Genomic DNA, 23,826 nt, shown 5'->3' with positions numbered 1-23,826 from the left:
ATATAAATAACCTACCGGTCTGGAGTGCCAGTACCAACTATAGGACCAATACTCTTTGTTTGCCATATAAATAACCTACCGGTCTGGAGTGCCAGTACCAACCATAGGACCAAATATCTTTGTCTGCCATATAAATAACCTACCGGTCTTGAGTGCGGTATCAACTATAGGACCAATACTCTTTCTCTGCCATATAAATAACCTGCCGGACACTGTCAAATGACACGTGCGACTTTTTGCCGACGACACCAAATCAAAACATTCAACGATATCAACATCCTCAAAAAGACCTACATAATCTGATGAGCAGATACACTGTACACGGCGAATGACATTTAACGATAAAATACATCATATCCACCAGGAAAAGTCATCAGATTTGTACAGCTAAACTAACCACATTTTGGAAGAGGCACAGAACAACCCACACCCAGGACTTCAGATATCAATCGACCTCAAATGTAATACTCATATCATCAACATTGCACGGAAAGCAAGTTCAACTTGAGGCTTTATAAGAAAACAATTAAAGCACTGCTCAAAAGACCACAAAAAAAAAAAAAAAAAAAGCATACAAACCACTCGTTAGATCAGTAATAGAATATGGCTTTGGTATCTGGAATGCCTGTCTAAAACCAGACATAGAAAAACCGGAAAGAATACAAAGAAGAGCAGCCCGTCTAATTACCAAAAAGATGAAGGGTGCGTTACAGAAATGCTACAACACCTAAAATTACAATCTTTTCAAAAAGGAAGGAAATCACAGCGGTTAGTGTTCATGTATAATATAGTAGAGGGATTAGTACTAGCCTTACCCTCTGATAAGATAATCCAACACTCGGAAGAACGCACGGAAAACCAACAACAAGTGATAGGAGAACTATGAAACATCAACAACTCTAAACAGAAGCATTGTCAACAACGCAAAACAACTAACCATCTCGGGATACAAACAAGAAACATACACGAACTCCTACATTGTCAAAACATCGCTCGAGTGGAACCAGCTGGGCAATAGTGTGATATGCGTAGAAAGCGTAGATGGATTAAATCAGCCCTTCTGAAAACCAACATCTAAGATACGTATCATCTCTCTCTCCAATGGTACCTACGACGTAACATATGTAAATGACAGGTTGTGCCGTTTACTGACAATACGACTCACGCCTCATGTTCTTCTTTCAATGTAACGTCCAGGGCCCGGTTGTTCAAAACTATCGTTAAGCTAACGACATCGTTAACTTTAACGAGTCGTTAGCTTCTTAATCTGCGTTAGTTAACGACTGTGTTAAATGTTGTTGTTCAAACATATTTAACGCTGTCGTTAACTAACGCAAAATGTTAATCACTTAACAAGAAAAGTTAACACTAGCACTTTTTCCCACAATCCACTTGGATTCTTGGATTCTTGGATTCTTTGGCTGAAGATACCAAGATGGCTGCAAAGCAGAGGGAAAGAAAACCAAATTTTACAAGCTCTGAGAGCAACTTGATTCGTAGCAGGGCTACAGAGATGCTGGACACCATCAGAGGCAGGCACTCTAATGATCTTTCTAATACCATGAAGCAGGACTTCTGGAAATGTTTAACAGAAGAAGTGAATGCCCTGGGGGTAGCCTTCAGGTCAGAAGATGAAGTTCGGAACCGCTGGCGGAACATGTCTCGCAGTGCGAAAGAGAAATTCACAAACCATCGCCTGGTGCGACAGAAGACTGGAGGAGGGCCTCCCCCAGCTGCGTTGAGCGTAGCTGAGGAGCAGATAGTTGATGCCATGCAGGACACGGCAGCTTACATTGGAGTCCCTGGTGGACAGGAGTCTGCTGTTACACAGCTTGATGGTATGTTTATAAATATTTAATTGTCTGAACATTTATGAAACTGAATATGTCATCATGGATATCAATTTTTCTTTTCAGAATGTTCATAGGATATTACTTTTTTACAGTGATCATTTTATGTTTCACAACACCCATCATTCAACAATTAACATTTGACTGATTATTCATCATTTCCCAGTGTTTTTGCTATGTACTGAATAACAAAATATTCTTTTGTATTTGTCAATGTATACTTAAAATATGTACTCGTCTCTTATGTTGTTCAGTGCGATAGTCACCAGTTACTACATGGAAACCCCGCCTCAGTATAACCCTATCTATTCACAGTTCACAGGGCGATAGTCCAAAAACCAAACTATAATCCAGTGACTTTGATTTACACCTATTTTGCTTCATAGTGCCATAACTAATTGTTCATCAGTGAAAATACTAAACCTGGCATTGACCTTGGACCTTTCAACCCAGTGACATTGACATTTGGTTAGTTGACACCTTGTATAGTTCTGACCAACATTGCTTCTTAATAATACCAAAAATGTTCATCACTAAAAAGATACAAAATTTGACCATAACATTGACTCAGTGGCCTTGACATAAGATCCATTGATTACTTGTTTAATTTCGGCTAATTTTCATCAATAAAACGATATAAAATTTGACCTGAAACGAGACCTTGACCTTTGATCGGTTGGTTCTATGATTAATGTTGACCAGTATTGTGAAAGGTGCCGAAGTGGCCGAGTGGTTAAGGTGTCATAACATAATGTTCTTCAGTGTAAATATACAAATTTGACCCTCGATCCAGAGACCTAGATCTTGCATCAATGACTCCTTGTATAATTATGAACATCTTTCCTTCATCATGTCATAACAAAATGTTCATCAATGAAAAGATACAAAATTTTACCTTGATACCAGAACTTGGCATTTGATCCAGTTACCTTGACCTATCATCAGTTCACTCCAAAATCCACATTCATTCACAGTGTAATAAAGAAACGTTCATTAGTGAAAACATACAAAATGTGACCTTGGCCTTTGACCCAATGACCCTGACCTTCGGTCATTTGACTCCTGGATCAATTCTGGCCAAAATTGCTTTAAACTTTAATTACGAAATGTTCATCAGTGAAAAGATATAAAATTGTATCTTGGACATTTGACTCAGTGACATTGACGTTTGGTCAGTTGGGACCTAGATACATTGTAAATCCAAGCAACATTGCTTTAATTAGTCATATTTGCAATACTTTCCGACGACAATGTGTTTCGTGTAGATCGTTTTCAATTACTGTAATAAAACTAATGTTCTAATTTCCCACCCAACAGGTTTTTGCCGACCGAAAATCGCGATAAAATTGGCGTTTGAATAAAATTACATTTAACTAAAATTGAGTAACAAAAAGAAGTTTCAATTGTATATACATTTGAACTGGGTAGCTCAATGTAGAGTTCTCAGACTTCATGTCCGAGGGATCAAGGTTCAATTCCTGGTCTGTGTAGTTAAAATGTGCAATTGAGATCTCTTTGAGTTCAAATTATAAATGTGGTAGTCTATTACTTTGGAAATTAACTTGAAACGCTTCTAGTCTCATTTTTTGTTGTTGCTTTGGCCTTTTGCTTTGTTTTGGTCTATGCGGAAATAACCTTAATTTTCAAACCAATCAAAATGTGTGTAACTAACGAAATTAGATTATACACTTATGCAGAACAGAATGGGACGCAACGTTGAACCACATGCGCACAATTGCGAAAGCGAGTGCGTTGACATTTTATTCATGGTATGGATCCCTGTTGATCCGGTAAATTTAGAGAATTATCTATAGGTATATATGGGTTGGGGAGGGGATAGTATTTTCAAAGAATCTTTCAGCTTAGCTGACAGAATTAAGCATATCTAATATGTGAGTACATCTTGTCTCCAAACAAACTTAGTGTTTGTGACAAATATCCTGTTATTCACACTGTTTATAAATATGCCGTTAGTGTAAGCGAAACTTATTACAATCTCCTAGTCTTCTGTTGATATATAACCGAGAAGAATCTGGAAGATGCTTCTGGGAGTCTAAACTATGAAGACATAGGACAGTAGCATTCCAGTTACATAATTCGGTGCCGTATAGACCAGTTTTTACGAGAAATTTTTGATTGAAATATATCGTTTGCACACAGATTTCACCAGCACAGTTTTCGAAAAATTCAACAGAAATTCAAACAAGTACTCACCGTCCAGTGTGACGCGCAGGTTAATGACCATGCCGACGATGATTTCGTAATTATGTTGATGAAAATGACAGAGAAGCATTTATAAATGTAGTAACGTCAATCCAGAAACAAAGAATGGGGTTTGGGTTTGAAGAATATGAGATAAATCCAGAGATGGTTAATATACTGGACATATCGAACTTGTAACAAAAGACAGACGGGGAATAGAAATAACACACACAGTTAATCTGCGAGTAGCAACACACATCCTTGTCCTGTTGAACCAAAAGTGATGATTAATCCGTCAGATGGGCCGGAACCATACCAACAAATTGGGTCCATTCTCTCGTCAAATGTAGATTTCAGGTATTTTATCGTCCATTTGGTTAATTCAACTCTGATGCATCATGGCAATCGGGCCGCGAATCGCGAAATATGTAGCGTTTCCTTGGATACGAGTCGCTGTTTATATAAGTCCGGAGTGAAAGATGATACGGCAGGCCTAGCATCAATACAGAGATCCGAGACTACACAACATTCTCACAAACGAACCGCTAATTCACACACCTTTAATACACACAGCTCCCAATATATAAATACACCTAACTTGTAATTCACTAAACCAAAAATAACATGTAGATCAAGCGTGAAATATATTTCCATGCTACAAATACTTCTCGGTCAAATAAATCCCCTAATACTTTACATTTGATAAAATTGATGCAGTATTTAGGTCCATTCTCTGACAATAATGCCAATATAAGCCACTATTTTTTCCGTCTCGGTAATTCCAAGTCAGGTTCGGTCCATTTCGGTAAATACTTCAAGCCTCACACATATGTGGAAACAGCATCGTATAACCAAGTGCTTTGTGGATGTTGATAAACTATATCAATATTTGCGTACCAATTTAGCTCCAAACTGACAGATCAATAAAATGTCAGCTTTGCATCCTAGATTGCATAACAGACCAATGTCAACTTAGGTTAGAATGATGTGGTATCTTCGATCGAATTTGCATGATAACTGTTTGCTTTCAACTGACATTACATTCTTGATTTACAAAGCCATTATAGTTATATAATCAAATTCTGATCGGTCCGATTTAGCATAGTACTGACCAGACACAGATACCTCTGCTGGTACCAATATAACAACATTGTACACACTATAATGATCGATAGGACACAAGAATCCACACACAAACCGAGTCTCTGTCTGGCTGTACATCAAACAACTTACCGTGGACAGGGGATCCAGCAATTCCTTTCCCCCGGATGTCGGGGGTTTTGGTTAATACTGAGCTCCCTTTAATCGGATATATTTTGTCAGCCAACCACAGTAGATTTCTGAGTCTCTGTTTTCGTTTTGGTGTTCGCTGCTGGTCTGCAATTGGAAAAGAGCATTTGAATATCGATTATCTGCAGACTTTTAACAAAGCTGCGTGTGTGCTGACATGATGTCTTCTGTTGATAAGCATGAATCATGCATGTTTTCAAAAAGCAGCCCTTGTAATTCTCGGAAAACAACGAAAGGATTTATTAATATAACTACACGACTAAGTATCCCTTTATGATAGTGTATGATATTCGATGCAACAAAAAACCAAAGTTGCATGTTATCATAGTATAACGTAGTGAAAGAGATTTAATAAAGATAGCCTTCTTCCCATCCCAGCAGATCGAATTATACATACCAAGTATATTAACTATGTTGAAGCATTGCACAAAAATTGTCAAAATATGTTTTAACTTCCAATCAAAAAATCTTTTGTTTCGACGAAATCGGTGAGACTAAGTGGTCACTCTTAGTCTAATGAATACAATATTACAAGGATAGCTATTGTACACAAATGGGTACGGACAATAACAAAGTCTGATGTACAATTATAAACATTATGTTATTCATGGTGATCAGTATCCTAGTTACTACAGCTGTATTAAAGCGACTATAACTGTAGATTTCGTACTCATTAAAGCGACTATAACTGAAGATTTCGTACTCATTAAAGTGACTACAACTGTAGATTTCATACTCATTAAAACGACTACAAATGAAGATTTCTTCATATAAATAGTGACAGGAGTTCAAGATATTCCTATGCACGAGCCTATACCGACGAAAAATGGACACTGCTGCATGTTCTTGAGTTTAAAAACGCCGTTTAATTTGGTTGCGTGTAAAGAATGGTACACGGCATTCTGCTAATGAGCGATACCATAACATTCTTGTAGGCCCTACCGAATTGTAATGTTCTGTACGGTTGCGAACTCTTTTAATTTTTGTAAATTAGGGAAAGTCTTAGTTTTATTCTTTAGAAATATTACATCTGGTAATATTTTCTATCAGTGATTTTAACAATCATAGTTGCTTTAATGTGTATAATTAAGAACATACACGATAATCCTCCCTGTCAAAACTTTGTTGTTACTAGAATTGGACATCCAAGTTCTTAGACTCCAAGTAAAGTTCACAATTTTTGAAATAAAAGTCTTGTAATCATTTGTCTATTGTACATGATATGAATTTTCACATAAATGCTGCTAGGTACTGTCTCTGCAGTGAAACGACTACTAAACTTGACTGTTAACTAAAAAAGTTTAACGGGCACTAAACATTATCGAACTTAAAACGTAATCGCATGTTGAAAAAACCTAACAATAATACACTCAGAGAATCACCTAACTACAGAACCCGAGTCTGATTGATAACACAGGGACCATTATGCCAGTGACCACAGTGTAATCAATAACTAACGACAGAATTCGCGGAACACTTTATGTACAAGTTCAGTTTTGTTGGAGCCTGTCTGTCCTCCCTCCTAGGATATCGAGGTCCTACCTGTTGAGACAGCTGTAGAGTTATGGTTCTGGGTCCGATTCTACTACTAGGGACGGATGTCACCTTCTGTGTACATTTAACTTGGGTTTGGGTGTTCTGGAACTGACCAAGAGGAACATAAGTATTGTTTGTGTAAACTGAAAATAATAGTTCCAGTGTTGCTACTACTTCCGTCGGACTCGGCGGTGTCCCCACAAGGTTCCCTTTCCGACCTTGACCTTGTACGATAGTGTTCCAGTTTTACTTTCGATAACACTTGGACCAAAAAACGTTGACATTCTGTCCAGGAGACAGCGAACGAACAATGTTCCCTGTAAGCTTAGATAATTGCATACGACCGGGTGTCTTACTAGATACATCTGGTTCATAATGTTCACCTTTGTCCCGAAATTCCGTCCAAATAGGAGCTAAGCGGACGTTTCATTGGTTAGATAATGTGATATTGTTTTGTATCGAAATAAGCATACACAGAGTTTTTGTCGTAAGGAACGGTCTTTTCATTGGCCACCTCCTTGAAGGGTTTGGACAAACCTTTGTTTTTTTTTACCGTTTGATAGCGGGTGGTACGAATTGAAATGTTTTATGGCCAAATTCCTCCGAGGAAAACTGTACCCCGTTATCAGAGACAGTTGCTAGGGAATTCCGTATCGAATAAATAAGTAACGTAAAAGTATAGACTCTATTCTGGTAAAAAGTAAATCAATCCCTAAAACCTACTGGGAATTATTAAGGCTATTACTGAAAGGAAAGAAAAACTACTGATGTATTACCACTACTAACAATTGACGTGTGATTTTCTGACAACTACCATATTTAATGCTGTTGATACATGCATTTGTCTGCAGTCATTTCCTTTAAAAGACATCATAAATAGTCCTCCATATTCTATCGAAAACAAAACAATAATACAACAAGATATCAGATTGCTTCATTACCGCTTCAAGGATAACACTTATTAATTCCATGCGCTAGATTTGACGGTTTCACTCAACACATTTCTTAAGTAGCTGCCAATAAATGAAGTTCTGTGTGTGTGCTAATTATCCAGTCAGTATGTGTCAGAGTATTGAACAGAAACCATTTAAATTATAAAAAAAAAATGATTTTAAATTTTGGCGGGAAAAGAATAAACTTATCGGCCAATGAGGTGGTGTTTCACCTGAACCAAGTTCCTTAAAGTTATAATCTGCTGATGTTTGTGTGGATTTATTTGAGGAATTAACGTTTGAATTAGGTTCTTCATTGATACAAGAATGAAGAGTTATAGCTAAAGATTCGGAAAACAAATACATACGTTCCTATTAAAAATAGAATGTGTATAGTAATTAATGCGCGAGGTGCAAACAGGAAGGAATTCCCCATCTGGGGTTTCCCAACCCACTGTTCAGGTCAAATCACTGCTCGAAGGGAGTGAACGACCCTCCACCCCCACCCCCACCCCCCTCCCCCTCCCAGCCCGGCATATTCACATTCTTGTGAGTGTGTATGTTGGGGGAGGGGGTGGGGATGGTTGGGGGCTGGGGGGGGGGGGGGGGGGTGGTATGTTAAATATTCTCATTCTGTGCTTTAATAGGGATGTATACTTAGGTTTCTCTCTTAATATGCCTATTTATGGGGAATAATTATCACTGCTATTAGGTTTGTGGGGAAGTCGTAATTATCTCTCTATAAAGTCGTCTTGTGGGGAATATTACCCATAATCATTCAAGCCCACTTCTACGGCAGTGTGAGAGAATGTTTGCTAGTTGTTCTAAAAATAGCACATTTTCAACTTTTGGCGGCAACTTACACATTTTCGCATCCGGATTCTTTTCAAATAGTGCTTGGATTTATGGGGAATCAGAGGAATCCCCATAAAACCGATTATTACCCACAATGTTGGTCAAACGTCTAATTATATTCCCCATAGGCATGGTATTGCGAGTGCTCTCTCTCTCTCTCTCTCTCTCTCTCTCTCTCTCTCTCTCTCTCTCCCTCCTCATGCCACACTCTGTCAAATGATTCGCTGCTGTGAACTGGCCAAGGCATTATATGCCATTGTTATTTAGATATATTTCCCTATAATTTTTCCAAAACATGATGTGAGAGATATGGGTTTATAGTTTGATACATCATTTGATAAACACTTTTCTTTATAAACAACATTTTATTTTCAAACAAAGGGAACAAATCCTGTTGATTCATTTTACTGAATAATTTAGTAACAGGAAGAATAGTATACAATCAGATTGGAATTAATAAGTGTTATCCTTGAAGCGGTAATGAAGCGGGAAATGCCACTCCCCATAACCACGGAGTTTGCCTAATTCCCCATAAGCATGGTTTTGCGAGTAAGAGACAGAGACAGAGACAGAGAGAGTGAAGACAGCAGCGTCGTGTAAAAAGTTAGTTTGAAAGGGAATAACGTGTATGGTAACGGTTTTCAAAATCCAGTTGGCAACACAGTCCGTCCTGTCGACAAGACAATATATAGGCCTAATCGTTTCCTGTTCTTCTTTCAATGTAACGTCCAGAGGATTAGCAACTTTTTTTTATTATCGTAGCCATTGGAGTAGTCTACCAATAATGTTTGTGAAATTTTGCGTATTACAAATCAAGCGCTGATTTGAGTCTTCAATACTAAGGAGACGCAACCGAAGGCTCGTATGAGGCTGTTTGTCATTGGTTGACTGATGATGTCATTGAACAGTTATCATTGGCTTATATTTTAAGCTCAAATGTCATGCTGAGATGACCTCCTAAGAGGTGTTGTTAGATCTTGTATTGCAGTGTATCGTAGGAGAACGGAAATTACAAGTCTAATTTTAATTAGATTGAACCATAAAGTAAATGAAATTTGTGTGCAAACTTGCCAAAAATGGGTATGATCATTTATAGTATCTTTTGATTTTGGTAGATACCTCAAATAAGAGTCTTATCAAATGGAAGGTTGAGTAACATTTATGCCAGAAGACTCTTTAGTGTGGTAAATCCCTCGGCATGCTTCGTGTTTCACCACATTTTGTGATAGTCGGGTAGGAATATATCTCTATCCTACATACACACATATCCAAGAGTTTTATTTCTCTTACCCTGGACAGGGATATCCGCAGTTTTACCGGGGTGAGATTTTCTTATCTCAACCTTAAATTTCGCCTTAGGGAAAAGACAAGCTACACGTGCTCTTGGAACGTGCTGTTGTTCTCGATAGGGTGACGTCACTATGACCTGACCCGGAACGTTTGAATGTTAAATATCAGCACTATTCACAAATTATTCAGAAATTAAGATAAGTATTAGTTATCAGAGTTAACTAGTGCTTGGTGTTCTTTTTGACGAGCTAACCGGAACTTTATTTTGTATGAAATCAACATCGTAAGGTGTAAAGCGTCTGCTGCAGTCTCATCACAACAGTTATCCGCCGTCCACGTGTTATTGTTTACATACGCTGGATTTGGTTCACACTTCGATTGGAAAACAGGGTAAGAGAAAAATAATCATTCACTATGGTGGCTGATTTGTGCCATTTTCGCTTTTTCGCTTTTTCGCTTTTTCGCCATGGAAAAACCGCGAAAAAGCGAAAATCTAATGTTAAAATTTCGCTTTTTCGCGTTAAACTAACACGAAAAAGCGAAATAGCGAAATAGCGAAATAGCGAAAAAGTGACAAAGCGACAAAATGCACGCGAAAAAGCGAAAACGTTTTCGTCCTACAATCCGGCGCTTTTTCGCGGTATTTTTTCGCTTTTTCGCTTTTTCACTTTTTCGCCTTCCGGTTGACATGCGCAGTATTTCCATATCATTCGCCACTTTGTAAGAAGATGCCTCCCGTTTATTCTTCCCTATCAGGAGATGATTATGACTTTGTGGAACGTATCCTTAAGCAAACTCTTGTAGTTTTGTATGATTTTAAAACATTTTTATTTATATGTACACTTTAATATGTATATTTCGATTAAATGCCTTAACGCAAGCAGGAAATGATTTGATAAGAGAATACTTTTTCGCTGGTTATACGTACTCTGAAATTATAATCATCTTATTCTGTCGACACTCGATATCAATAAGGTAAGTATATACATGTTTGTCTCTATATACATATATATGAAGTATATGTGTCAATTACTCTCTGGTGCATATTAACAGCACGAACGATTTCAAATATTCAGAAGTAGAGTAAATAAGTTGGATATCTAGCATTTATTAATGAAGCGAATTTGCAATTGGGAGTTGTAAGATGCATTCATATTTTTTCACAAATTTAATAACCATATTTTTTAGGTTCCTTTGGAATTATCCCGTTTTACAATACTTTGATTGCTATTCATTACAGTTGCAGTATTGTACATTATGTATGTTATATAATTCACTGTTGTAGCTTAAGACAGCTGAATCGAGTTTTAAGAAGGTATGGGCTATATAGAAGAAACGATATTCCTCTTTCTGCAGTTGAAATAGCCATACAAGTAAGAAACATTGGTTTTATTATTCTAAATAATCTTAAATCACTAAAAAAACAAAAACATTGATATAATACTTAAATATATGTCCTATTAGATGCTCCATAGAAGAAAAAAAAGAAAAAAAAAACTTATTCACTATTTGTATGTTACCCATTTTTTTCAAATTGAAAACTTCAAAATTCACAAATTTGCTCAAATGCTTAACTAAGTAACAGTAACCTACTCTTTGGTTAGGGTTTTCTCAAACATTTTTCATTTCATTTTAAATGAAAATAAAGTGGTACGGCGGTCTAGCGGTAGGACGCCGGGCTCGAGACCGATGGTTGCGAGTTTGAGTCCCGGTCACGACACTTATGTTGTATCCTTGAGCAAGATACTTTACTCTACTTGTTCCAGTCTACTCAGCTGTAAATGAGTACGTGGTGGGGCAGTGCTAGAAATTGTAGAATGCTAGCTGTGAGCGCCGAAATGACAGCACCGGCTGTATGCTCCCCAGGGAATTGAGAACGATATTGGCTGGTTGCCAAGGCCCTATAGCCACGGATAATAATTTGTAAAACGCTTTTAGACGGCCTCTAAGATCGTGATAAAGCGGTATATAAGAACCTCGAATTATGATTGTTATTATTATTATCATGTTATAAGACTACGTCTTATGAATATATATTTTCCTCGTCGAAAAATAATTCGGGTATGTGCAGTAACATTCGTACTTTCGCCATTGACAGAAATGCATTCTCACCTTCGATTCGTTTCCTATCGGTGGGTACCGAAGAGGGCATTTTCATGTATGTTTCGTCTTAATTGATTAAATGAAGAGTCAACGGTTTCGGTATTAAGTTATTTTACAGATATATAATTTCGGGACGGAATGGCCCTTTCAGCACTGAAATTACAAGGAACTCAGAAAAAATGATGTTGTGAAATGTATTAATCTTATCACTGGGGAGTTGCAGCAACGCCCTCATTGATACGCCCTCATTGATACGCCCTCATTTCACTTGTTTAAGAGAAGACATGTATGTAATCTAGATAAATTGTAGAGTATGTTGTCAATATGAATTATGCTTACATTCATGAAGAGACTACAAACAGACAAGGTTTTTTAGGCAGAGCCTATAAATTTACTTTTGATACCGGATATGACGCGACAGGTGGCGCTGCTGGTAGATTTGATGTCTGTGATTGGTTAATGTAGCGATAAATACGGAAATAAGAATTTATGTAAAAACGAAGCGCACTGATTTTGCTGTCTCTGATATGTGAATATAACGGTAAATACAGAAATAAAATGCGAAGTTAGAGTTTAAATGTACGCTGGATAATTACATGTTTCCCTTTAATTTATACATGTTACCTTTAATTACCCGATTCGAGATTCCCTGAAAAACAAAAAGGCGCGAGGCCAACTAAACTGTCAACTGACTCAGTTCCCTAGAAAATCGATAAAAGCCAATATTTGCGAGTTACCTCCTTTTAATTTCAACACTATGAGACTTAAATCAACAGATTCATTTTTAAGTACATAAAATGGATACCTGACACATAATGTATCGACGTTAACATACATAATTGAATACTATCCCTTATCAGTTGATGTGAATTTAGTCTTTTCAAAAAAATGAAATAATCATACGTAAACCCCAATGAAACCATGCAACCTGCATTAAAATGATTAAGATTCTGCCGTTTATCTTTTTTAGAGATATTTCTTACTTATCATGATTACAAATTAAACGATTTCATTTGTAAAATATTCTTTAAATTTCACTGTAACATGAGCTTCAAAACAGTGGATCTTGCCTTGGATACAGAAGTATGACACGCAGACTTTTGACAAGACACGGAATTGTGGTTCCGAGGTATATACGTATATTGTGCATATGCTTCCCATTTTGTTATTTTTCATCTATCGTGCAGTTTTCGTTTTACATTTCGTTAACTATTGACAGAATTCTTCATTGCATGGCATCGAATTCTAAGGTAATAATCGCTCAACCAGGTCTACTTTTCCCGATTGTCGCTCAATAATCAAGTTAAGTTTAAACATATTTCATTGCAAAATTTAAACAAGAGGATTGGGAACAAGTTATCACAACTTATAAATCGCCCTTCCGTAATATTGTACAAAATATACAAGAATGCAATTCTCATATTTTGAATAGATTTACATGCAAACATTTAATTTATAATACAATAGATGATATCGCAAACACTTACTGATTCAATAAGCGCATTTTTGAATTTTCTGTTCTTCATTCAGAACTGTTGTATCAGATGTACTGAGAAACTTGGATCCCGAGGGTGTCTCAAGAAAAAGACGACATCAGTTCAGCAGGCGGATATATATTAATAAAGGACCAAATTATTTGATACACATCGATGGATATGATAAATTGAAGCGTTACGGATTTCCTATCCATGGGGCAATTTGTGGGTAATTATTTTTAAAGAATTGATGCCTTGCATAAATGATTTGCAATCAATACTTTTTGTATATAAAACAAATGGTCGAACATTATATATGGAAATATCAGTACAGAGTTAAAAAAAATCTTGTTCCGACTTTTGTAATATGAGATAATACATATTTTGTAATACACGAGCTACTGCCACTTGGCATACCGTCTCCGAAACTATAGAGCTGTAAAATAACGTCAAATCAAAATCGTTGACATTTCATCTACAATAGTTTTAGAAAATTTCAATTATGACGTAACAAACAGTAAAAACATATGTTTTCTACGAAAAACTCCCGAAAACCGAGAGACGATGAAAGGTTTCTTGAATATTCCAGTTTCATCTTCGGTGGTAAATTTGCATATCGCGTGGATGCTCCTTTAACAATTGTAATGACCTTTCGATACAAGAGCATAGTGTATATGTGGCTTTTATTTTTCTTCAGTTTCTCCCGTCGGATTTTATGGCTGAAGCTAGCAAATACCAACAACAATCCGAAAATTATAGGGACGTTTTTCTTGGAATACTTGAACGAAATTAAAGGTATTGAAATAAAAAAAAATGTGTATACAGTACGATATTAATCATAATATGCTTATATGGTTCTAACTCGTAATCTTATGCGTTTATGGTTATGTGACATATACTATATAATTATATTGACCAAATCTAAACATATATTGATGAAGTCATATTTGATAACCAAATTATAAGCCAATATTGTATTTTTGTTCCATCTGTGGCAACCATGGCATTCCATAAATGTCTGTAAACCATGCGGATTTGCTGGACGTTTAAATTGCTTTACCAATGTGATGTTTGTGAATTATTTTTCGGGGGTGTTCCACGATGTGTTCGAATGGACGGTGGAACAGAAAACATTTTGGTTGAAGACATGCAAAAGTCATTTCGATGGGAACATGAAGATGAAATGGCAGCAGAAAACAGTGTTATAAAAGCCTCCTCCCACTCCAATCAAGTATATTGATTTCTTATATTAAAAAATGAAAAATAACTTCAATATTTATATGCAAGAAGTTAAACCATGAATTAATTGTGAATGGTCAATGGTACTAGAAAACGAAGTTCTCAGTTAGTAAAATAATTAAAAGTTGATTCCGTTAACGTTATTGTCAAACTTCTAGTTGTCACAACATCCAAATCGCTAATTTTGACCAAACAGAATGTGGTGTTTTTTCAGTAGTAATTCATTAGTGATCATTGCAAGAATATCCAATTCGTGAATAAATACACCATAAATATTTTTAAATACCTAAATAGTAATTATTTGCCCTGTAAATATGGGATCGAATTTAGATACACGCTTAAAATTAAAAAAGAAATAAAATAAAATAAAAAATATTGATCAATTTTAGCGTATTGAGCGCTGGTGGTTGTCCAATAAGCAAGGTGGATGTCAGTTTTGGATGGACCTGTTCAGTGATATGGAAGCGTCTGGGTTTTTGTGTACAACTAACGCCATGCATATGTAAGTGACCTATTCTGTTGTGTATCTTTGTGTCGTATCTTTTACCAAGACCGTATTTTAACATCTGATTATTTGAATGAACATGCCACGTTAAAATCAGTTTAAAACGCAACACCCAATTTGTTATTTTTATTATTATTTTGCTGTGAACTTGCCCTGGGGTTTTCGCTGTGACACATATATTATTTACATCAAAATTCAATAGTATGTTTTTGGTGTGCAACAAAAATATCGAATACTGACATTGACTGAATATAACACAACGTTGCGACTGAAGGGAGTTATATGGGAAATTTTGGAGAGTCATTTGTTGTTTTTATAAAATATTTAGCGTTTGGAACGTTTCTTACAAAACTAAGTATATTTCGAACTGCATGAAATAGTATATCAACGGATCGATATTGTTTTCCAGAGAATGCATGAGGTTTTGCTTTATGGATTTGCTGCAATACGAGTTGGATACAATTCGAATGGAATGGAATCATCATAGTGTAAGGAGGTATAGACAAGCAACACCATATGGTAAACCAGATATGCTGTTCTACATCCCAAGTTTGTACGGTAAAATATCTTATTTTTGTAGTCACGGCTGTAAATCATTTGTTTTGGGACACTAAAACCTGGCTTTGTTCTCGAAGTGACCTAGTCATAAATTAATGTTTACATATTATATTCATTATTATTTATTTACTACATGTATATGATTTTTTTTATTTTGCGAGATATATCTTTTGATTCGAGTTAAGTATTATATAAATAATGATATATTTATATATTCACTGGTTTGTGGTGTGTCGAAACATACACGGTGAAAAAATGCATAATAAAATAATATTTAATTTACGTTTTAATCACAGGAGCAATTGACTATAAAATAGCTGTTGATCAAGGGGATTTGGATGCAGTACCTGCAGAATATCAGGTGCCCATTCCGAGGGGTTGTATGGATATTAATGCAGCACAATTCCACACTTTTATGAGTGAAAGAGGTTTGCGTATGCCATCTTCAGCGGATGAAGCAGTCGAGCTCTTCGGACAGCTTGTTGGGAACATTGATGGTGCGATCCTGTGATTTTGTGCGAAATTTACTGCTTGTAGAGAAATTGGTTGATTTGTTAAAATGTACTTTTGTTTTCAATTATGCATTTAAAATCAACAATGATTTGGCATTTAAAGCTGTTTTGAAGTTAATTAAAATTAATAAAAGAGGAATAGTAAATTCTGTTTTGTACCATCCTGTACACGTGAATTCAACATTGTCACACTATCATATTCTCCTCTTGAATTAGGTTATGTTTGGACAATTAAGGACTTCGTAGATGCTTTAACTATATATTATACATTGTAATTAGTGATTTGTTTTCAATTTGTGCAAAGGAAAAACGTATGGTTAGTAAGTAAGGGGAAAGTATTGTACGTTAAACACAACTAGACGCCAATAGAAGAGTGCGTGATTTAAGGGGTGCACTTTTTCAAGGTTTCAGACTAGTTTAAATCTCATTTCGAGACGTCTTAATGATCACTTGACCCATAGGAAAATAAAATCATATGATAATTCGATGAACGGAATCACAAGACATATTAAGAAGCAACGACACAAAGTCACTTAATGAGTTTTGCCCGAGGTGATCATGGCGACGGTAGAACTTTGTGACAACCTTCACCATCTTGCAGTTTTCGAACCATCTCTATGTAGTTCATTTCTCCGTCAGAAGTTGACATCTGTCATCCGTCGAAAATGTGTGGTGTTGGGAACAGATCTGATTTGTCACCAAACTCAACGAATATGTTATCGAATAGAATATGCTCCTGCAAAGTTCACAACTATGAACTTGTAATGCCTTTCTTGGAAGGAAAATATACCTCTAATAACTAGAGAAATAAGACATTACTTAAGTTTGGAATGGTAAAGATTATAGATAAATAAAACATTTTGACTGAAGAAATGATCGTAGGATGGTGTATGTCCTAGATGCCACAAAGATCTGCGGAATCAACATTCAATTCATCCCACCTTCGGAGTAAATATTATTCTATTCAAATAAAACTGCATTCATTATGACGGAAAGTGCATTTATAATGACCAATGCTTGACGACTAAGGTGCTATACAGTACGATATTCGGAATTGCTATTGTTCTTCTAACCGTAATATTCATAAATTTGAAACAACTTCTTGATATTTCACAATATTAACGCAGCTTTATTATTATGTAGGCATTGCCTATTATTTATCAAATAATGATTCAATTCAAAGATCATGAGCCATTTCATTTCAACAAATTCTATTGACATGATGTTAATATCAATTGGATCGAATAACAGGCAAGCCTATATAAATTCTTTCCATGGTGGATTGAGTGATCAAATATAATTACAATCTTTCAAATTAATTGGTCTAAATATTTTGAAATGAACTACATAATATAAACAAAGGAATTAAGGGAAATAACTATTTTTCAACACAAGATAAACACAGAATATGTTACATAAAGCACTTGCACACACACATACACACTTTAATATAAATATAAACAAATATAACAGTGATTCAGTTCCGAATGAAATAAATAAACAATTGTAGACATCAAAGTTAATTAATATAGAGACAGTAACAGGTGGCTAGACCAAAAGTCCATGTGCCTATATTGCACAGGTCAACACCACCTGAACTGTATAGGAATTTTCTATGCATATAATTTATGTAATTTTAATAATACTGTAGTTAATGGCTTTATTCACACACTGATTTAATATATAGAAAACAGGAACTAAAATCAATGCAAGTATATTTTAATACATAAATAAATATCAGCTATGTTCCACTGGGTTCATATATATATATGATATTTAACTTAAGTTAAAAAGTATTAATTTCATTAAGAAGTAGTATTTTTCAAGATGAACAGTATGATGGCTTTCTAGATCTTATATAAGTTATAAGTTATATAAGTTAAAACGATGAGATTTTCCTATAAAATTTTGGACATCATTAAGTATTACTCTGTTAATATTTCCATCACAACTAGGACATCCATTAAAAATAATGTTAATACAAATATGGTTATGGTCAATATTAAAATTATTGAGGGAAGTAAACAAATTTATCCGCAAATCATTATGTAGAGGACAATCTAGAAAAAAATGAGAAACTGTTTCACGGTCATCTGAACAATTACATAAAGGATTGTCTGTTAAATGGTCCTGGTTTAAATCAAAATTTAGATCACTGCAATAATTTCTAAGCTGAGTTAAAATTATGTTCGCCCTTCTGTTTCCTTCAGTTTTAAAGATTTTGACAGATTCAATTTCCAATGTGTTATTATTATTTAGTTTATGTTTAAAGCTTGCAAGTGAGGGATAATCAGAGTAGTTAGGATCTGTGTTGTTAGCTGTGCGGCACATAGACGGGAAGAAACTATCAATGTAGCTATTAGTTCTGCATAAAGGTGGGTTAAAAAGTCTGATGTGTCGGAGAGGATAAGTATTATCATTAGGATTGTTAGTAAATGGAATCAATATATCTTGTAAATATTGCGGTGCGAGTCCATGCATTAGTTTATACATCATAATATGTTTATGTTTCATTCTTCTGGCAGCCAGAGTTTCCCAACCAAGTTCCGTATACAGTTTAATATGTGAAGTGCCAGAACGAAGGCCTGTGATGATTCTTGCTGCTTCTAATTGTATTAATTCCAGAAGATCGGCAGATTGTTGTGTGCAGTTGTCCCAAACAATGTCAGCGTATTCTAATATTGGCCTAATAAAAGCAGTGTAAATTTTCGATTGACTTTTGTTTTTATATATCGAAGAATGTTAAGTCTGCTGTATGCTTTTTCATATATGTTCTGAATATGTTGTCTCCATGATGCATCATCTTTAAGGGTGAGCCCTAGGTGTGTATGTGATGTAGTGTCAGTAATCTAGCTGTTTTGAAATGTTAATGTTGGGTGATTTGTGTCTTGTTTCCTTGAAAATATGACTGATTTAGTTTTATTGGGGTTAAATTTGATGTCCAATATGTTTGCCCATTCACTAATGTTAGCAAGGTCAGAGGTTAGTGCTTGTGCAGCTTGAGCGGGGTTTTCATCAATAATTATGTAAAGGGAAGTATCATCTGCAAAACGCTTAATATTAGTATTAACATTTTCTGTGATATTATTTATGTAAAGAAGAAAGAGAAGTGGGCCAAGAACAGATCCCTGAGGAACCCCTGCATTAATAACCTTGAATTGAGAGAAATAACCTTCAGTGCTAACTCTTTGTAATCTATCTGTAAGATAACTTTGAATCCAGACAAGTAAATTTCCATCAATTCCATAATTTTTTAGTTTTTGAAGAAGACCTTGGTGCCAAACTCGGTCAAAGGCTTTACTGATGTCACAAAATACAAACCTTAACTCCTTTCCCTGATCCATATTACTAACAATTTCATTATATATGAATAATAACTGATTGACTGTAGAGTCACCTGGTGTAAATCCAGACTGATGCTTAGTTATAATAGAGTTTTCAACAAGGTAATTATGAAGATATTTAAAAACAACTTTTTCCATCAATTTACTAAAACAAGAAGTTATTGATATAGGTCTGTAATTTAGGACATCATTAGTAGAACCATTTCCTTTGTAAATAGCATTAATATTTGCTTGTTTCCAACTATTAGGTACAATCCCTGATTCTAAAGATTTATTAAATAATAGTGTAAGTGGTAGTTTTAGAGAGAAGAGTTCAGTTTTTTAACAATTTTTGGAATAACGCCATCAGGGCCTGGTGGCTTATTAGCATTAAGAATGTTAATTTGATCAGAGACATCTTGTTCAGTGACTTGAATATGTGTTAGTGAAGTTTTGTGCAGTTTGGGGGAGTTCAAGGTTAGGTGTTGAAGTAGAGATATTAGTGAAGTGATTGTTCAGGACTTCAGCTTTATCAATTGGGTGATGAATGACCTGGTTATTTAATTCAAGAGGGGGGATAGAGGAGGATTTATTAGAGAAGTTAGTGATAGATTTTGCTATCTACCACCATTTGTCTGGGGAGACCAAGTTATCGTTCAGAGAGTTTTCAATTTTTTTATGTAATTTGCCTTTGCTTCACGGATCAGGTCAATAGTTTCATTTCTAAGGGTGCGAAATCTTTGCCAGTAGTGAGGATTATTATTTATTTTAACCTTTTTGTGTATTCTGTTTCTCTGCCTCATCTTAAGCCTAATGTTGTTATTTATCCATGGTTTATCATTCGGTCGTACTGTTATCTCTTTGGTTGGGATAAAATTATTGACCTGTTCCGTTAAACAATTTATTATGGAGGCATTAAATGACTCAGTATCCTGAATTAATGATAAATTTAACCAGTCATAATTAGAAATGGCATTATTCATACTATCAAAATCAGCTTCATCATATATCAGAATAGTTTTTTTATAGCTTATATGTTTAAATGTGTTAAAGGAAATTTGGGCATGGACGGATGAATGGTCACTACAGAATGGTGGAGATACATGGGTGCTTCTAATTATGTTACTGTTATTGGTAAATATAATATCAATGGATGTTGCACTGACAGGCGTTACTCGTGTAGGTTCAAGAATAAGACTAGATAGATTATGTTTAATAAGGAGTCTTGAGAAATGATCATTTAGTGGCACATTTAGCATATTAACATTAATATCACCTGTAAGTACAACATCCATAGAAGTATCAGTGACTCTAGTTAAAGTGTCATCAAGTTTGTTCCAGTATTCGATATTACTGTCAGGTCTATATAAACAACCAAGAAGAAATTTATGATTATTAATCAAAACCTCGGACCAAAGCAGTTCTACATCGTCCCTTTCAAGATCAGCTCTTCTTTTTACAATGACAGTGTTTTTATAGTATATTATGACCCCACCCCCTGGGCCTGTAGTTCTATCTTTCCTGTGTGGAGAAGAAGTGAAGAATGCATTTGAAATGTGTTTCTGTCAGGCATACAATATCGTTACTTTCAAATTCGGTTTCAAGTAAGGAGGTTTTGTTTCTAATAGATCTAACATTTAGATGAACCATGCTCAGATTATAAAACGGACCAGGATTACTTTCAACATCATTGCATAACAGCAGAATAATAGGTTGTGAAAATAGTATGAATGATAGATTATCAAAACATAGAGATGATACATAATTAAGAATTACAGAGAAATATAAGCCATCATAAAGTATCTTGAAATCAATTGAAAGTATATTTAAAGATAGCCACCGGCGATCTACCCCAATTAGGATACCCGCAGAAGAGTTACCCATTCTCATGAGCCATTACGGATACAATTTATTTGTCAAATGACTTCCAAATATATTTTTAGCATTGGAATGTCTACATACCCTATATCGGTATGTCAAAGGTAATACTTTTACCTACATGTACATGTCACCGGTTGCTCAGATTACGTCAACACTGACAATTTGTGTTTCCATACATTCGTCTATATTTGCACATTCCACAAAGACCTACAAATACGGCACGAATACAATACTATACAATTATAGCCTTTTGATGAGGTCGATATATGGTTTTATCAACCTGAAAAAAAAATTCGACAGAGGACTAAGTCCGAGGTTGATATTTTTTTCTCAGGTCGATAAAACCATGTATCGACCGAAATCAAAAGGCAATAATAGTTTTATTATAAATTGACATTTTTTATCTAAATTCAGACTACAAGAGAATGATTTTTTCAACGACATTTAATCAAATTGCATTATATCTATCTTGATAAAGCATGTAATTCACAGAGGTGTACTGTGACGTCACAGTGATTATGACGTCATAAACGCAATATTAACTCGGTGTTTCTAAAAGTAGAAACATCAGGTCAATATCACAAAATACTGACCTCCATGTGGCCAAGTTTTAGCCTATCAGAAAGTGTAAAAAGTATAAATTTATAATAAAATACAATATACTTTCACTCAACATAATACATAATAATCAAACATGTGTAAAAAATGAATATCTATATTCATTTTACCCATTTATACTTATATATAAATGGCACAATAGACTGTAATAAATTTCTCATGTATTTACATATCTGAACTTGTCATGGAACTACAATTCTGACACAGTAAAATCCTGTATACCAGTTTCATAAATGATCGTTCAAATATTCAATGCAAATTGAGTATCAAGATGCAATGTTCAATAATATCACAATAGTTTACTTAACGAACTCAATAACCTGTCAATTTCAGCATTATGACGTTTGGAAATCCTATAACAAAGTAGAAACTATTAATCATTTTTTAAAACGAATCGGTTAAAAGTAATCTCGAACAGCTCGAATATTAAAATATTTGCATGTGTGTAAAATTACTTTTGTCAATTTCTATTTATTTCATGATAGGTTAAAATGTTACAGTTGCATTATTGCTAAGCGCGCTGCACAAAAGTTGTATGTTTTGATATGATCATTCGAATAAGATGTGTTTTTAGTTTTCAACAGAGAATAGTCAGTTTAGAAAAATAATTAAGTCAACCAAATACAATAGATTAAAATGCAGGCACCTAAATCAATGTAAAACTACATGACAGGCTTAAAACCCACAAACAAATCAACATACTATGTAATTTCAAAAAGGTGATAATTTTGATATTTGAAAGAAAAAACACACAAACAAAACGTTCTACTGCTCAGGTATTTGCAAATGACATCATTTATCTATCTATTGTTTAATAAAGGATGAATTAAAGCATTAATGTAATCGCCTAAAGTCCAATATTGCATTCATTCACTTTTATTCTGTTATGTTAAAGTTTTATATGACGTAACATTCATGTGCGAGAATATCATCGAAAGCTTAAAATTTGGCATTTCTTGCAACAATACCAAATTAATGAAGTCAACCTGAGCGGAAATATAGAAAAAAAATCTCAAAAAAAAAACAAACAAAATATCGCCAAAGGATAAAAAAATCGGAGATCAAAGTGTGCTGCGCGTGCATGACCCGAGTGGCCGTTCACTAACAAACAAACACGTTGTCACGAACAAGTGGTCTAACGAAGATACACACAAAATAAATAAAGCGGAGAGACAAAGGAGAAATCATGCGATCTCCGCGATAAAATAGCGGATATTCAATGGCTTTCCGTTGAATGTAACATATATTTCACAAGTTGGACATAATATTGATATTGATATCGAAATATACTGTCATACGGGTGAAATATATGTTACATTCAGGAGGAAACCTTTCAATTTTCTTTTATTGCATTTAAAGATAAAAAGCAAACTTAACAGTAGGAAATATTACATTCATAAATTTGAAACAACTTCTTGATATTTCACAATATTAACGCAGCTTTACTATTATGTCCTCCATGAGCTTTGCATTTGCTGCGCATGTCAACCGGAAGGCGAAAAAGCGAAAAAGCGAAAAAGCGAAAAAATACCGCGAAAAAGCGCCGGATTGTAGGACGAAAACGTTTTCGCTTTTTCGCGTGCATTTTGTCGCTTTTTCGCTTTTTCGCTATTTCGCTTTTTCGTGTTAGTTTAACGCGAAAAAGCGAAATTTTAAC

General features: G+C 35.0%; 3 protein-coding genes across 4 annotated transcripts; all 3 read left to right on the top strand.

Moving 5' to 3' along the window:
- Positions 1–1,435: 1,435 nt before the first annotated feature.
- Positions 1,436–1,858, top strand: LOC117340084 (t-SNARE domain-containing protein 1-like). The gene has a single exon (XM_033901868.1). It carries the CDS (start codon positions 1,436–1,438, stop codon positions 1,856–1,858), a length of 423 nt encoding a protein of 140 aa, XP_033757759.1.
- An 11,247-nt stretch (positions 1,859–13,105) lies between these two features.
- LOC117340076 lies at positions 13,106–14,369 on the top strand. The gene is made up of 3 exons (XM_033901855.1): positions 13,106–13,187; positions 13,589–13,762; positions 14,231–14,369. Exons 1-3 carry the CDS (start codon positions 13,144–13,146, stop codon positions 14,367–14,369), a joined length of 357 nt encoding a protein of 118 aa, XP_033757746.1. The 5' UTR covers positions 13,106–13,143.
- Positions 14,370–14,635: 266 nt separating this feature from the next.
- On the top strand, positions 14,636–17,552 carry LOC117325763. 2 transcript variants are annotated; one of them, XR_004532385.1, is made up of 3 exons: positions 14,636–14,764; positions 15,687–15,835; positions 16,132–17,552. XR_004532385.1 is itself a non-coding variant. In XM_033882247.1 (3 exons), exons 1-3 carry the CDS (start codon positions 15,213–15,215, stop codon positions 16,344–16,346), a joined length of 426 nt encoding a protein of 141 aa, XP_033738138.1. In that variant the 5' UTR covers positions 15,169–15,212; the 3' UTR covers positions 16,347–17,552. The 2 variants fall into 2 exon arrangements, 1 of the variants encoding a protein (XP_033738138.1); XM_033882247.1 differs by lacking the exon at positions 14,636–14,764 and adding an exon at positions 15,169–15,274.
- Positions 17,553–23,826: the final 6,274 nt, after the last annotated feature.

Source organism: Pecten maximus, chromosome 1, assembly GCF_902652985.1.
Source record: "Pecten maximus chromosome 1, xPecMax1.1, whole genome shotgun sequence".
Lineage (NCBI taxonomy): Eukaryota > Metazoa > Mollusca > Bivalvia > Pectinida > Pectinidae > Pecten > Pecten maximus.
This window is presented reverse-complemented; position numbering and strand designations above follow the sequence as displayed.